The sequence below is a fragment of the Haemaphysalis longicornis genome, unplaced genomic scaffold (assembly GCF_048455015.1).
Source record: "Haemaphysalis longicornis isolate Haplotype H1 unplaced genomic scaffold, Haemaphysalis longicornis Haplotype H1 scaffold_9, whole genome shotgun sequence".
Taxonomy (NCBI): Eukaryota; Metazoa; Arthropoda; class Arachnida; order Ixodida; family Ixodidae; genus Haemaphysalis; species Haemaphysalis longicornis.
In genome coordinates, this window is record NW_027526460.1 from 29,217,593 (window position 1) to 29,233,487 (window position 15,895).

Genomic DNA, 15,895 nt, shown 5'->3' on the forward strand with positions numbered 1-15,895 from the left:
CATGTAAAAAAAATTTAGGGCCCGCCATTGCGTCCTTGTAAGATTTATTCTGTCACACTGTTTCTAGTAAGGTCTGGTTTTGGCATGTTCAGTTCAAAGTATTCGTTCGAACTCCGTAAGATTTAGGTATGTTTCTTCCTGCTCAGAGAAACCACTCGCGAGCCAAACATCCCCCTCGGGAGGGGCACGATCAAATGCAGAGCATTTCCGGGGGCGCACGACGTTAAGTAATTTGCGTTACGTTAATGTTGTTGCACTTGTGGCAACTGCTGACGAGAGAGCGCGGCGATGAGTGCGTGCCAGCCTCGCCGACACCCGCCTTTATCACGCCACGATCGCGACGTCACGATCACGCCACAGATGTTGTTGATCCCGCGACGCGCGCGCCCCCACCTGTTGGGCGCGAACAGACCGCGGAGAGAGCGCGCGATGCGAGCTGAGAGTAGGCGAGGAGGAGCGGGGGAGAGGGCGCACCTGCGAGCGATGCGGACTACTACGGACGCCTAGAACGGGTGACATTGCGAGTTAAAAAAATGCTTTGCATTTAAAAGGCCTCCCTTCTTTTTCCCGCTCACCTCTCATGCTGTTCCTTTCCCATCTTGTTTCTCCCAAGATAGCACACTAGAGGTTTGCTCAAGTCAATTTAAATTTACCGCGTTCCGCTGCTCCAAGTCGGCTGCCTCGATGCAAGCGCTGCCGTACGGCAGAGACGCGCGTGAATTCAGGCGCCCTATAACAACATTTATAGAATTACGGTGCCCTACTGCACAAGCGTTCCAAGTGGAACGTGGATCCCATCTAGTGGAACCTTTCGTTGCTATTGCAGTTTGATTTCTTAAATGCCGCCAGGAGGTAGCGCTGGCAACAGCAGGCGGCGGTTTTCTGCCGTTGATGTAGTATTTCATTTGCTATCGCAAAAAACCAAGCATCCATGAATTTTTTAATAACGGAACACTGCAAATATATATCACTTATGTATTGATTTTCCAACTTATGTTTGCGTGATGTCTTGTTCTTGTTCAACAATGTTGACACGTATGAACACTGACACCAAAGGCGTCGCGCTGCTGAGCACGAGGACATGGGTTCAATTCCTGGCCGCGGCTGCTTTTCTGATGGAGGCGAAAAGCAAAAACGCCCGTGTGTACAAGATTTTGGCGTATGTTAAAGATCCCCAGGTGGTCAAAATTAATCTGGAGCTTTCCACTACAGTGCCTCATCGCCTGCGTTGCGTCAGCACGTTAAACCCTACAATCAATCAACACTGACAACGGACTTACGACGTTTAGATTTGGCTGTGAGTATATAAGACTATTGCGCAGATTTTATTTCACTTTGGCTGGATGGCTGAACCGAGTCACAGACAGACATATAGACCGACCAAAATATCTGCATTAAACAGCCCAAGAAAGACTATCGTCTTTAAAATCTAAAATACACGAGACTGGGGCTGCTCTCCTCATGTTTCCAATGCATTACATCAAAACCAGCATTACAACCACCAGTTTTGGAACAAGCATTTGTTGGAAATAGAGAAGTCATCACTGGATGAGTGAGTTCAACATATCCAACGTCCAATGACATTTCCTAGCTCCGCGCTGACATCAGACTCGAGGCTAGCTGTTCTTTATCACTACCCAGTCTTAGTGTCAAACACTCCCAGACCACACCTTGTGTAGCCGTTAACCCCATGTGCAATGTTCCCGTACGCCCAAGAGATGCACGCTTTAAATCTTGCCACTGGGTTGCAACTGCCCTGTGTCACAGCTGCAATCACACCAAAGGCACTCACTAAATGCTAGAAATGAAACTCTGCAGGGATTAGGTCAGAGTAAACACAGCATACGAGAATTAAATTTTGCACACGCATTTATTTACGCATAGTCACTGCCCATTTTAAACACAACAATAAAAATAGCTCCTGATGACAGCAGGAACATGCAATAATGCCAGGCTCGAAATCGAATGCAATCACACCTGCATGGAGTGCAGTCCTCATAAAACGTTTGACGAGTGCTGACTTGCAACACCAGAGGGGATGTTTCCCTAACACGCCTGAAATGCAGATAAAACTTTAAAACTTAAACAAGGTATAAATACTTAGCTCTGCCAACAAGACAAATATTTTCTTCTGCCAACCAGACCAACATGAACAGCAAAAAAAGTTGAAACTGGATTGACATCACCCTAAAATCATTAATTCTATGCAGGTAAATAAGGACTAAGTCATAAGTGCCTGTAACACGTCCAGAGGTTTCCTTCATAAATAAAGCGGTCAACAATGAGGTTAAATATTCATATTAGGACCACACAACTTGCAGATACGCTGAAGCTTTTTTTTTTTTTTCAGTTGTGATTATGATGTGCAATGCCCAGAACCTTGCCGCTCCACACGTTTTCATTACAGCTGTTTGGCGTAATGCAGCTGTAACATTACTATGAAATAATTTTACAACCGCACAACACATAATCAATGCAAAAACTTTATGCTCTGAATAAGGGAATCGTGGCTGCAAGTTTCTTCCGATTCCCTTCAAGTTCTGTCACACGCTTCCAGTATTAAATACTACATGACAGCCATTGGAGCCAATCAGAAAAACAAAAAAATCCTGCCACCACTTCCATATTCCCAGTGGTGTCAAAAATAGCCCCGGAGGAACATATTCTAAATTACGGGTTTTCGACTACAGTGCTATACGACGTTGCCTGAAATATGCCGGGTATGTCTACGCTACGAACTGTTTAAACGCTGACGGAAAGCCTGAAGAGAATGGGGCCCTACTTGAATGTCGCAAACAAATACCTGTCCCAAAAATGCGTGTGCGGCACAACGCTCCCATCCCCCAAATGCGGCAGGCAGCTTCACGGGAGTTCCGCACGGGGCCCAGTCCATCACTCATGTGGCGACGGTGCTGGCTGTTGCTCTTCTGCCAAGATTTGCAGCACGGCCTCAGGAATGTTGCCTTGGTCCATCTGCTGGAAGTACTGCCGGTACTGCAACGAGAAGCATCGCACAGGGCACGTCGGGAACGTGATGCAGTGCCACTTCTAAAGACAACCCGTCTCCCAACTTCAAAACCTTGCCTTGTTAAAGGAATATAAATAAAACAGCGCTCGACGACGTTTTGAGCAACGTTCCACTCAGCCATGCTGCTTAGCGAAGGTGAATCTACCCTATTTTTCTTTGGCTCAAACGTAATCACGTGGCTCCCAAATCAACGGAAACATCCGTTGGTAATGCCAGTACAACACCATATTCAAGACTGCGGCCGTAACTTGTAAGAATTCACCTCCAGGGCATAGAGCAGTCATGGCCTCTGTACACCCCTGGGTTTCTCTGGACTTAATTTTGGATGTATCCCCCACTAGTAGTTCACCTGACCATATGAACACACATGCCGTTTCCTGCTGTCCTGTTCGCACCTGACATGGGCCACACTACTTCTTTCAGTCAGTACCTGTCATTCATCTGCCTCGACCAATTCCACCTAGCTGACCCAGAGGTCCGGCTCTAATGGCCAAGAGCCAGTTCTGCATCAATGCCACGTCAAGCTCAACCTTGCAGTGCTAGTATGTCACTGCCTCCTTGCTTTTGCCCATCACCCGCCTGGTACAAAAAATCGCTACTGTCGCAGTTCAGCGCTACTTGCACCAGCATAACCCAGCCTTACCACACAGATGCAGTGCTTGGCACAGTGCCTCCTGCTTATGCTTTCCAGCCTCAAAACAGGCAGGCTGGCTTTGTTAGGATTTCGAAGGGCCAAGTCCCAGAAAGTGCCCTTCTCACAGCAAGCATTGTATCCCTCGGTTTCACAGCTGACCTGTTGGACTCTGCCAACTCAGCGGCAATTTTGATCATGCATGACAACTAATTTTAATTATAAGGTTTAACACGCTGAAGCTACCCCTGGGCTATGACGGGTGCTGTAGTGCAGGGCTCCAGATTAATTTTGGCCACCTGAGGCATAGATTTTCATACTAATATATCCTAGAGGGAAATCTGTCGCTGCAGTTGCGGGCCGCCGTGGGCGGCGCCATTGCCGCTAGCGACGTTCCTCGCCTACTTGGCTTAGCTAACCATATGGCTTCTTTTTTGTCTCAAAGCCAAAATCAACAAAAAAGGGTAAAATTTTTTTCTTGTTCGTCGTGCATGAAGCTTCTACATAATCACTGACAAATTAATTTTTGGAGGTTCAATTTTATAATAACAAAACAAATTTCATGAACCTTCTACAGTAATAGTGTCGATTTTTCACAGCCAGAGCCAACTTTTCAGCCTGTTCATGAGCCATGCCAAGGACAAGTGGAATGTGCCTGCCCGGTACATGACACAATGCTTGCTGAAGCGCGGCTCCCCTAGACAGTGGTGCAGATTTCCCTCTAGTACATATTACTATGAAACTCTATGACCTGAGGTTCTTTATTGCGCACTGAAAGCTTGACACACAGCCATTTTCACTTTTCGCTTTCATCTGAAAAGCAGCCACTGCAGCAGGGATAGAGCTCGTGTCCTTGATTCAGGGCCACAACGCCCTGGAAACTGGGCCATCGTGACGGGTATGCACAACAAGAGACAAGATACAACCACCTTTAGATGTACATGATGTCTTGCTTGTGCAGCCTCTGAGCACATTAAAGTTCTACGCACACAAGCTCTTGACCCCCTTTCGGGGGCTGAAATCCCCCTAGCCATCGCGTGTAATGCCCTGATATGGGATACACAGGTTGAAACTGGCTTAGAAAGTGCGCACCCGTTTCCCCAGATATTCCACACTATGATTCTGTGAGGTTTCTTTTTCTTCCCACTAATTGAGGGACCACAGCCACTGCAAGCAATACGCATTCACAAACAGGGCAATACCAAAACGCGAACATAGCAAACTGGCTCGTCTTTCACGACCTAATGGTGCAACAAGTGCACCTGGCCTGGCATTCAACGTTCTTAACCTTGCAGCCAAAGCAAGGAGCCCGATTAAACTTCCCGCTCTCAACCGTGTCCTCTCTTCAGGAAGAGAACGGCCAGCGGGGGGGCAGGAGATACCAACCACTTCCACCTCGTTGCGCAGCACCAGCACCGCCTTCTCCCGGTCAGCGACGAGCTCCTCCAGGTACTGGTAGCGAAGCTTTTTGCGGGCACGGCACTCGCGTGCGCTCTGCCGACTGCGCTCCAGCTTGGCTCGCATGTCGCCCCGCTTGCCGCCGCTGCTGCTGCGCCCGCCTGCTGCCGCCGCCGCCGAGGAGGAACCCACAGAGCTGCCCGAGCTGCGCCGGCCCCGCCTGCCTCCGCGACTCTCCTCCTCCGCTCGCTCCTGCACGGCACCCCGACCACAGCACCCTCCTTCACACAGCCTTCACAGTGCGACAGCTGATGAAAGACGGCAGGAGGAGAAGTCCGTTCTACTGCACAGGGTGAAGTGTGCCAGGATACGAAACCATGCACACCACGGCACACTGCCGTCTTTAAAAGTTACTCAATACAGACCAGTTGCGAAACTCTACATAGGCTCAACGTTACAAAGAGGTCTGCCATTGGCCTCCTGCGAAGACGGCGAACGGTAGTAGTAGTAGAAAACTCTATTTTAGAAAATATAGGGAGGAGAGAGGTTAAAAGGATTAGAGGGAGGCTTGTGGGAGGGGCCCCATGCCCAGGGCTCCAGATTCAGCAGCACCATGCCTAGCTCCTTAGACCAAGTTTATCTGGTCCTCCAAATGTTGAGCTGGCCAGAACTGCCTCCCGTGTCTCTAGTAGGGTACGCAGATGGCAAACGGGCAAGTGGATTAGCCTGTCATCTGCTGACGAAAAGCTGAAGTAGTACTCAAAAGTTTGGGGCTGCTGCCGTGAATCATAAAAAAAAAAAAGTGTCGAAACATTAGTAAACATTACCTAATTTAATGTTCCCTAATTTGAAAAGCAAGCTGTATTTTATTTACTTGTGTTATTAAGTAAATGTTCAGCAGAGTTCAACTTCTGTCCCCAGGTGATACGCCAATACACTTGCCTTTCAGCTACAACAAAACAGGGGTGCTCGCAAGGCACCACACAGCGCTGTGTGGTGTTTTCTTTCCGTTCATCCCGTCCTTTTTTGTCATTTCATCATACCACGTACCCAGTCCATTGTGAAGAAACAGGCTATAATTACTTATCACAGAATATTACTTCTGTGTGTATGTTCAGCTCCCAAGCAACAGTTCATCGGTCTACATGACACCCAGTGGTTGCCGCCAATTAACGCTGACCAAGAATGCAAATGGCAGTGATGATGATAGGCCCCAACATACATCACGGCACATCACGGTCACTGTGATTTGCTCCCTCCTAAGTGGAATATGAACGGCTCCTCACTAACACGAGATGTGGAACGACACGTAGAATCACGACCCTCCGCCTCTTCTAAGAGAGTGGCTAGTTGCACTGCTTTTCATGTCAGTGAAAAGCAGAAATAGAGATTGGATCCCAATTCTGCACTTTTTCATATTTTTTTTTGCAAGCAACAAAATCAAAAAAATGTTTTAATAAAGTGCTATAAGCCTCTGACTGTAAGCGCTTCAGTGTTAATCAGTTTTTCAGTCGACGGTAATGTCAACTTGGAACATTAATGAACGACATGAACAGGAACGGCGATTCCCTCACAGGTCACCACAGAAACTAAGGAGTTTTTTTGGTGGCCTACATTTAATTTAAAATTTGCAGGCTGGTAAAAAAACAAACATTTGCTGAAATCACTATAGCCTCCTTAACCACAGGAAGATGAGCAAGTCCTCGTCCCCCTCTTTACTGTGTAGATTGCCATATAAATCTCCCTCAACATATACATACATATGTTGTACATTTGCACACAAATTACAATCCACCATCATCCCCCTCATTAATTCACCTACAGCAGGAATATCCAACCGCTCCTATCCTACAATGCCCAAGTCTACTTCCGCTAGAAAATCACTGTCACTTGCATCTGGCCAGCCAGAAGTGAGCGACAGCAACGGAGGCCTGGCAGCAGTATATTGCCATGGCTCATAATCTGCTTGAGTTTTTGGGAGGGGAGGGGAGGGGAGGGGAGGGGGGGGGGGGGGGTAGCAGTCAAGGGGCTGGTGGGCCCGTCAAGCTGCTTTGGCAGCTTTTTTCCTCAGCCCTTTTCATGTTATCAATGTATAAATAGGCAAATAAACTTTAACTTATGTAGACGAAGGTGAGCCAGAGAAGAGGAGAAGGATGAAGAGCTCAAAAGTGCGGCAAAGGCTAAATGTTGCAACTCACTTGTGGGTACAAGTTCGCCCGTGCACATAAATAAACATCTCTGCTAGCACTAATGTTTCGACCATAACAATATTATGTAGCGTGGGCAACAGATTGTCGCTGTCATTCGAAAACTAATAGTCCACTGTAAACTATCAAGCTACACTTGTTGCTCGTTTTAACAAAATCGCTCCATGTGGTTACCTATTAAAAGGTGCTACTACCTGCTTCTACAGTAGCCGACTGTTTCTTCAAACCCAAAAATTTGGACTTGCTGGATATTCCGGATCTTTCCTTAGGAACTGCCAGTCATCTGATAGGAGTAACGTATATGAACAACGGATATTCGGACAAAATGAAGCTAAGGGTTTGATTTTCCAGACAAAATTTTCTGCGACAGAGCCACGGTGCGACCCCAGGACGGCACCGTTTTGAATCCTAAGCCACCTGTCTAGCTTCGGATTGGATGGGGATTGGCTTGACTCCCGGCGAGGTAACAAACCTTGACCTCGAGGGGCCATAATTTTGCATTAGTTTGCGGCGGAAGCAATCTAGAAAGCAGGAAACGGGTCATACGTCGGCAGTTTATGTTTTAGATGTCACTGTTTTTAGGCACCAGGGGACGCTGACTTATAAGGAACATCATAATCAGGTTTGTCCTGTGTCACCCGTCATGCACATTGTTCTTTTTAAAGCGAAGCTCTGGTGTTCTCACTGATGACGTCTGTAACGCAAAAATGCCCAGCAGGAAAGCCAACTTTTTCCGACAATGATTATGAATGATCAAAGGTGAAGTGAAAGATAAAAAAAGGTTTCAGTGGGCGGAGTCGAACCTAGGTCCCTCGCATTATGAAGCCGGTGTCCATCTGACTGCTCCCTTTCGACATGGTCCGAACTCTGTCTGAACACAGGCGAAAAGCAAAGAATCCATCACGAGAAAGCTTCGTGTTCAACCATCATTGTCGTTAGACGAAGGGGTGCATGATTAATTGATTGGTAGCCATTGTGGTGATTATGGTTCACGGGGTACATTCCACCGCCTGTGCATTGTGCACACCATCACAAGGATTGTGATCAGTCCTATTTAAACGAAATAAGGGTTACTTTTCCGACTCGCAGATTTTTTGGACTGCTCTTTTATTTGGACTATTTTTCGTTCCCCTCTAGGTCCAAAAAATCGGTCAGCTCTGCCTCACAGCAGCAGATAGTTGCCACCACCTGTTGTTACGTGCTGTCATGATAGTAATGAAAGATGAGAAAATCGTTTCGACTGCGTCTGTAGCACCATGTTGGCAAAATGAAAAGAGCTTTTTCTTCCTTTTTTTTTTTTGACTGCTGGTTGGGTTATGACTATGTCCTCATACATGAGTTACTTCACATATGCACACAAGTTGTCTGTTACAAGCAACAGCCCCTGCCAGAAGACTGAGAATGATCATCAATGGTGAGATGTGCAGCCCCAGAATATTTCATCTCCTTCACTCTTTCTCAAATTGCAAAGTAAACAGGTCTGGCCCACGTCCACAACGTTCATTCAGAACACCATACAATAAAACATTATGCATTTCTGCCCAGTTACAATTCTAAGTAGCGTCCAAATAACCACGAAGGAAAGGTCTTAAAGCAGCACATAATTACGCGCGCTCGGTGCAGACTGATAACATACGCTACGAAAAACGAAATGATCGTGGCTGGGAAATGAACAAATCCAGGATCAACATTGTAGCCGGAAAGAAACAGCATTTATAACACCAACCCAACTACAAAAACTCATCTTCCCTGCCACATTAAAAGTCATTTGGTGAGGTTAAAGCTTCATCCCTGGTTTGGGCGTGAACGGCAATTTCAGTTCCGAAAATCTTTGAACGAGATAAGCGCGAAATATCGCTGACGGCAAAAATACACGAGCCGGGCTGTGAACGCAAAATATGGGCTGTGGCAGCGCGACCGGCGATAATTTATAGGCCCGCCGAAAGAACGGCGGCGTCACGAGCGATGTGACGCGCAAAAGAGCGGCGCTGCGTCATGTCGGCGTCTGCTTTCCTAAATCGGCGCTTGTTTGATCGACCGGTTCACAGAAGAACGTGCACTCAACTACAGACACTACTAGGCCGCTGAGGAGCGCCGGCGAGCCAGCACGTACCAATGACCTCTCAAAGCATGTTTGTCCCGCTACAACGCCAGTCGAAGCTGTATATGAACGCAAAATAAGCTGCCGACGCGTAGGGGCAACTAGAAACTACGCCGCAATTGCAAAGTTGCGTACTACAGTAACGTCACCACTTACACACGGTCGGGATTCTTTTGGTCGAAGGCGTTGTTTCCTTCGCGGCAACACAGCGTCGCGTCGCAATACGGGGCACAGTAGCGTGTGAACTTACGTTGCAAACTTGCCACAAACCGCTGCCGTCGCAGAGCTTGAACGCCAGGCCTGAGAGTGGCTGCTAGGGAAGAGGCTTCTCTCTCTCTCTCTCTCTACACCTCTCCGTCTCGTACCACTCAACGACTCGCACGTAGTGTGCTGGCAGGCTCGTCACGGGCACGGCAAGACTGTGAAATCTCAAGCGATCTTCTAGGGTCTACGCAACGATTTCAAGAGTGCGGCGACCAGTCTCAGCCAACACACAAACGGGACGTCAAGGCTGACCGCAACGTCCAGCTACGTGCAGGTACGAGCTAAAGGTACGCAACTGTTCCTGCGAAGGGGACAAAATTCGCGCCGATCGCTTCGGTATGACCAGGGATCAGCGACAGAGTTGTCTACGATTGCTACGATCACAGTTGGCTCCACCACTAGCGCAGACGCCTTCCCGCACGCACAGCTGTCGTGACGGAAAACCGACGACAGGCTCCGCTTGTGTGCCGCTCAGAAAAGTACCTAGGAACTAGGGACAGGACGGAGTTGAATCAAGGAAAAAACAAATGAAATCGCCTCGACGGAATGACTGGAACAACAAACCACAGATGACTGACACTCACACGACATAACCTATGACAAGCACACGCTGCACGAAAAACAAGGAGAAATGAAAAACGGTGTCTCGGGCACCCGAAAAATATTGGACCACATGACTGACAACCGGACCTAGGGACGCGCAAAAAAATAGTCACTTTCACGGGGGACATCCACAGAAAACATCGGCCACAATCAAACGCCAGTGGAATTTATAAATTAGAAACGAGAGTGACCACGACGACTCGGAAACTCGCAGATTATTGGCGTGCAATGAACCGCGATACGTAGGACTTTTAGGGATCATAACACGAGCTTGCCACTACATGCATGGAAATGTCCGCCATTCTGTTATACAACTACACGACAGCAAAAGTGCAAGAGCAGCATAAATAACTGTGCGTGAATTGTAAACGGTTAGCCGCGAACACGGATCTAAATGCACGGGAGCTACGAATAGCAGGAATGTCGTTCAATAAGCACGCGCTCGATCGTGTCAAGTTGCGAGTACGGCCGTCATTGTGAAACGCTCGATTCATCCATGTTAGATTACTGAAAGGTGCATTAAACAACACTTACCTTTTTCACGTATTCGAACTCGTACTGATCCGTTTCCATCTGCATTATCCGAATGACATTTTCTCTTGCGAATGCATTCAAACGATTTCACATCACTCCAGCCAACGTGGATCTGTTTACACCGTCATATGTTTGGACGTCTTTCGGCCAGCAAGTCGCAGCTCTAGTGGCTGTAGTCTCGTAGTAAACTTGAGAAAATGCTTCAATAAATAGACTACTTTTTATGAAATTTCACTTAACTATAACAGTAGTAACATAATGTTATAAGCAATATCGAACATTTATTTTGTACGCAGTAGTTTTCTGCTTCTTCGGGTTTGCGCGCGCATTTTAAATTCGAACCAAATGAAAATCACCGACCATTTTCTTTTTCTTGCGAAAAAGGGAATGTGAACAATGATATCTTTACAGCGAAGCTCTTATCATATTGTTACAAGAAGGCGATGATGGCGCGAGTGGAACATGGTGCTGTTAGGGTGCCTTGATGCTCGCGCGCTCCGCTCGCGCGCATCGAGGCACTCTAGGTGCAGTGGCCACGCCCGAGGAGAAAGGTGTGTGTGGCGCGTAGCATGCGCGGGCTCTTCCGTGGCCGCCATGTAAATACTGTAAATACATTGCATTCACCGATGGTTCGTCTCATTATTGTCCTGGCCGCCAGGTAGCAATAGCGATTGTATGGGTTTTCGCGTCTGCAGTCATTTTCCGTCAAGGAATCTTGTGACAACAAAAACCACCGTCCTCGTCGTCCCAGCGCCGGCCCAATAAGACATTGTCGCCATCGTTCGAGAGATTGACTCTCAACATAGTTTTAATATTGCAGCAAAAAACAACTTCAAGGAAAAAAAATTACTTGCCATTCCACTCTGTGAAGGTGGGTTATCAGCGAAGATTTACACACCACGTATACATAGTTATAAAGAATGTACATGTATTTTTTTTTATCGTTAGGCAATGGTAGTGACTAACGATAACGATAACGAATGGTAGTGGTACGGCTTAGTGATTACGCAATGAAGCTTCGAAAGGCTAGCGTTTTTGAAATCCCAGGGTGGCTGGGGGAGGGTAAGGCACGAGAATTTTTGGGAAGTGTGCGGACAAGGCCGCTGTATTTGCTTATCATCAAATGACGACTTTTTTCTGTCACGCGATGTGCAATAAATGCTTATGCGGCTTCGACGCTGCTCTCAACCCGAATATTGTCCATTTTACAATGTCCCCGATTATTATGAATAAACATTTACTATAGAGCAAAGGAGAAGGAGGGGGCGGGTACACTGTCAGCCAGTGATTTCCATACACCCCCCCTAAGGGGTGTGTAGACGCCCCCTAGCTTTTCTGGACACCCCCCTTGAATCCCCAAATTTCACTCTTGTGAGTCCTTGAATAGACCTTTTTCAGTATCGATCTGCGCATGCGCGGGCTGCCCGTCTGCTATTCTTGGCAGTAGCCTCGGGCAAAATAAACAAAAGTGCGCACCCCGAGCTTGCTGTTAGCGTCGCACGTATTTATTTCCCTTTTTTCGACAGCTCATGGTAAGTTCGTATGTGCACACAAAAAAGGCTTTCAAAGGAAAGGGGCAAAGTGGTTTGAGGCTGACCACGCTGCGAGCACATTGCTACCAGTCAGGGAGTAGCGAAAAAAAAAATCACGCCATAGCCACGGAATGAATGATGATAAGTGGGGCGAAGCTCGAGAGGGGGAGATCATCGGTAACCGTAACTCTCCCGTGAAAGTTCGCCCATTACATCATTAAGAAAGACGTAAGACTGTGTGCGTACATTGTACAAATCAACTTTTATTTTCGGAGTCAATGCTCCCAGGCCCAGACCTGGTGAAAGACCCCGCGCCATCGAGGACTACCCCGCACCTCCACCACAATTTGTCACGTTGGATGGGACACAACGGTAAAGAAAGAACTTTTATTTAGGGCGAACTTGTGCCCGAACAAGACGAGAGGAAACGAGCAAAGGTCCTTGCGTCTCGTTCGATCTCCGAGAACGACTGCCTGCGTTCGTGGCGTGATCTCTTGCGTGATCTCCCCCTCGCAGTGCACGTGCGCTCGCGCCTCCGTTGGCGAACACGGACAAGCTCGCGCTCCCGGTGCCGAGTTTGCGCTGCCGGTTGCAGCCGGTTCTTGCGCGTGCAACGCGGCCCACTTTGCGACATCTCCGAAAGCATGCGGCGGTTACGTACCACGAGACACAAGGGATGGGCAGGCCCATGGCTTTAGGAGCTTCGCCCCTAAAAAAGTAAAGGAAAAGGGGAACTTCAACGGCCGCAGATTAGTCACGGAAACTTTGGCCTGCTACCGTGACATTCATATGAATGGTACGGGTGACGGGTGGGTGCGGGAGCAACTGCAGGACGAGAACATTTTGTGCACGAGTTCTCCGAAACCCAGATATTTTCGGGGGTGTGCCTTACTGCCATTTTTAATACGCCGAAGTGGAGTACCACGCGGGGGACGCAGCAATTCCCCACTCGCTTGAAGTGATTTTGGGAGTGACGTGGGTGCCCAGGGAAAAATGGTCCAATGGAGGCAGCGGAAACGCGAGTATGCAGGACAGTCCCACGGTCGAGGCAAGTTTACCTAAGGGGGCGCCAGAATTGTCCGCAGGCAGTAGGGTGGAGTATCTGAAGATTGGTCAATGTGAAAGATTGGTCACTGGCCCTGGTAACAAGTTCGAAAATGTCCTTATACGTTGAAAAATGGCGAGAAATAAAAAAAAAACTGAATACGGACCTTTCATGGTAAAAAATTAATTTCTCTAAATTTGTTTTTTTCTTAGATTGAATAAAAAGCACCGCCTCTCAGGTGTGTATATATATATATATATAGAAAATGAAAAACGTACGTCACAGGGATGAGCGTTTGTTTAACAGACGTCTATTATTTAACTAGTGGGATAAAAAACAGCTTTTCTAGTTTATGACCCCCCCCCCCCCCCCCCAGAGCCATTGAGACACCCCCCCTTGATTCGATGCCTGGGGAAACCCCTGCTGTCAGCCTCATTTGTCCAGTAGGCCGCGAGAGAACGCCGCCGTCACCGCCTGGTCGACCAGCATAGTTTGATCTTGGAGCTAATGAGCAGCCTCTCCCACTGAACGCGAGACAGCGTGCGTGATAGTAGGGGTAGGGTGTCTATAATGGGTGTACACCCGGTACACCCCTACTAGGGTGTCTAGCCACCCTAGTAGGGGTGTACCGGAAGGGAGTGTGGACATTCAATGACAAGGTGGAGAGTGCCTATAGTGGGGTATATAGCCACTAATCAGGTTTATTATATAGTGCCTCTAGTGGGGTATGACATGGTTGACAGTTGTAGGCGTACTAGCTAGGGTTTTTTAGACAGCGGGGCGCGCGATGCCGGTCTCTACAAAAGTGGCCATAGTGCCGCGAGTATTCTTTTTGGCATTTTGTAAACGTCAATACAGAAACTACGTATGCGCCGTCAATCTGTGCAAAGACACGCGAGCCGAGAAAATGTGTGGCCCAGCGCGGTTCCTGAGATGGAAGGGGACCAAGGGCCGGAACAACACAACGAAATGCCGCCGGCGCGGTCAGCAAGTGCGGTTACTTTTCAGTGCAGCACATTCAGAGCAATAACCAAAATCTCAATCATTCTCAGTACAAACTTTATGTGGATTTCTCTGTAGGAAAACGCTACAATAAATGGCATTTCATGGAAAAAAAAAAACCTGGCGTCTGTTTTTTAACACAAATTCAAAACTCTATATAGCACTCCCCCATCCCGTTGAGCTGGTTTCTTCTTCCGGGAAAGGTGGCAACCCTAGTACTAGCGTGTGGGCTCAAATGGGGCAACAGGAAGTATCTGTAGGCGACGCCAGATATGTTCTTGTGCGTGAGTGAAGGATGGGTGCAGTGGAGGATGCATGTATCGGAGATGTTTGTAGTGGGTGAAGATGTCTTCAGTGGTTTTAAGGGGATTAGTGATGACTAGCGTTGATGATTCGCCTGCTGGAGATTCCGTGGGCCACGGCATGAGCTGTGTCATTCCCCAACATCCCGCTGTGAGCAGCGGTCCATAGTATTGTCACGGCCGCTAGATGAGAGCGTCATCCAGCGGCCGTGGTATTGTGATGGATACTTGAGGGCTAAGCTTTTGCAGGAGGAGTTGGATTGTTGCAAGAGGAGAGAGAGAGAGAAACAACTTTATTGAACCGATTTTACGACGTCTTCTCCCGGCGTCGTCGATGGGAGTGGTTCCCTATTCTTGAGACCCATATGCCTCTCTGGCCTCTTGTCCCCTGGCAACCAGCTTGATTTGGTCTTCCAGAGAGGGGCTGATCAGCAAGGTCTTCCATCGCTCGGTGAGGGAGGGGGTAGTGGGGGAATGGTTGAGGGGTGGAGGGGTGTTTTTGGTAAAATAACATTCTCCGATTATGTGGCGGAGCGTGCCGAGTTCTTTTTTACAAAAGGGGCAATTTCGGGTGTAGCGTTCAGGAAACATCTTATTTTGAAGGAGAGGGTGTGGAAAGGACCTAGCCTGTATCTGTCTGTATATTGATTGTTGGTCTCGGTTCAGTGACTTGTGTGGGTCAGGGAACCGCTTTCTTTGTTCTTTATAGTAGTGCGTTATGTCGCTATAGCTGGTGATGGCGCGTGGCTCTGACTCCTCTGTCCGGTATTCCATTTCTCGGGCGAGTTGGTGGGCTAGTTCATTGCCCTCCAACCCGGAGTGTGCCGGCGTCCATATAAGCTCCACCTTTCCAATGGTGGGAGTGCGGCATTTCTTGAGTACCTTAAGTGCTTCGAGAGACACCCAACCTGCTCTGTAGCTGGCGTATGCCTTTTGGGAATCCGTGATTATTTTCTTTACTTGTGGTTGCGTTAGTGCAAGCGCAATTGCGGTTTCTTCGGCCACTTCTGGATGGGACGTCTTGATGGAGGCGCAGGTGACGAGTTCACTCCGTGTTGTTATCGCCAGGGTGGCCCTTGTGGTGCCCTTAGGTATTGTTGCGTCGGTGTATAGCGATATGTAATCTTCTTCTCAGTCTATTTCCTTTACGATGGTCTTTGTACGCGCTGCTCGGCGGCCATCATTGCGTCCTGGTTTCATGTTCCGGGGTAAAGGTTTACTCTCTATTCTGTTGGCCCATTCTTCGGG

The 15,895-nt window shown here is 48.1% G+C and overlaps 1 protein-coding gene across 2 annotated transcripts; it reads right to left on the reverse strand.

Moving 5' to 3' along the window:
- Nucleotides 1-1,851: 1,851 nt before the first annotated feature.
- Nucleotides 1,852-10,921, reverse strand: Reptor-bp (REPTOR-binding partner). 2 transcript variants are annotated; one of them, XM_077683717.1, is made up of 3 exons: nucleotides 10,767-10,921; nucleotides 5,055-5,309; nucleotides 1,852-2,994 (listed from the first exon to the last, which is right to left on the reverse strand). In XM_077683717.1, exons 1-3 carry the CDS (start codon nucleotides 10,809-10,811, stop codon nucleotides 2,893-2,895), a joined length of 402 nt encoding a protein of 133 aa, XP_077539843.1. In that variant the 5' UTR covers nucleotides 10,812-10,921; the 3' UTR covers nucleotides 1,852-2,892. The 2 variants fall into 2 exon arrangements, with proteins under 2 accessions (XP_077539843.1, XP_077539841.1); XM_077683715.1 differs by having other exon boundaries at nucleotides 5,046-5,309.
- Nucleotides 10,922-15,895: the final 4,974 nt, after the last annotated feature.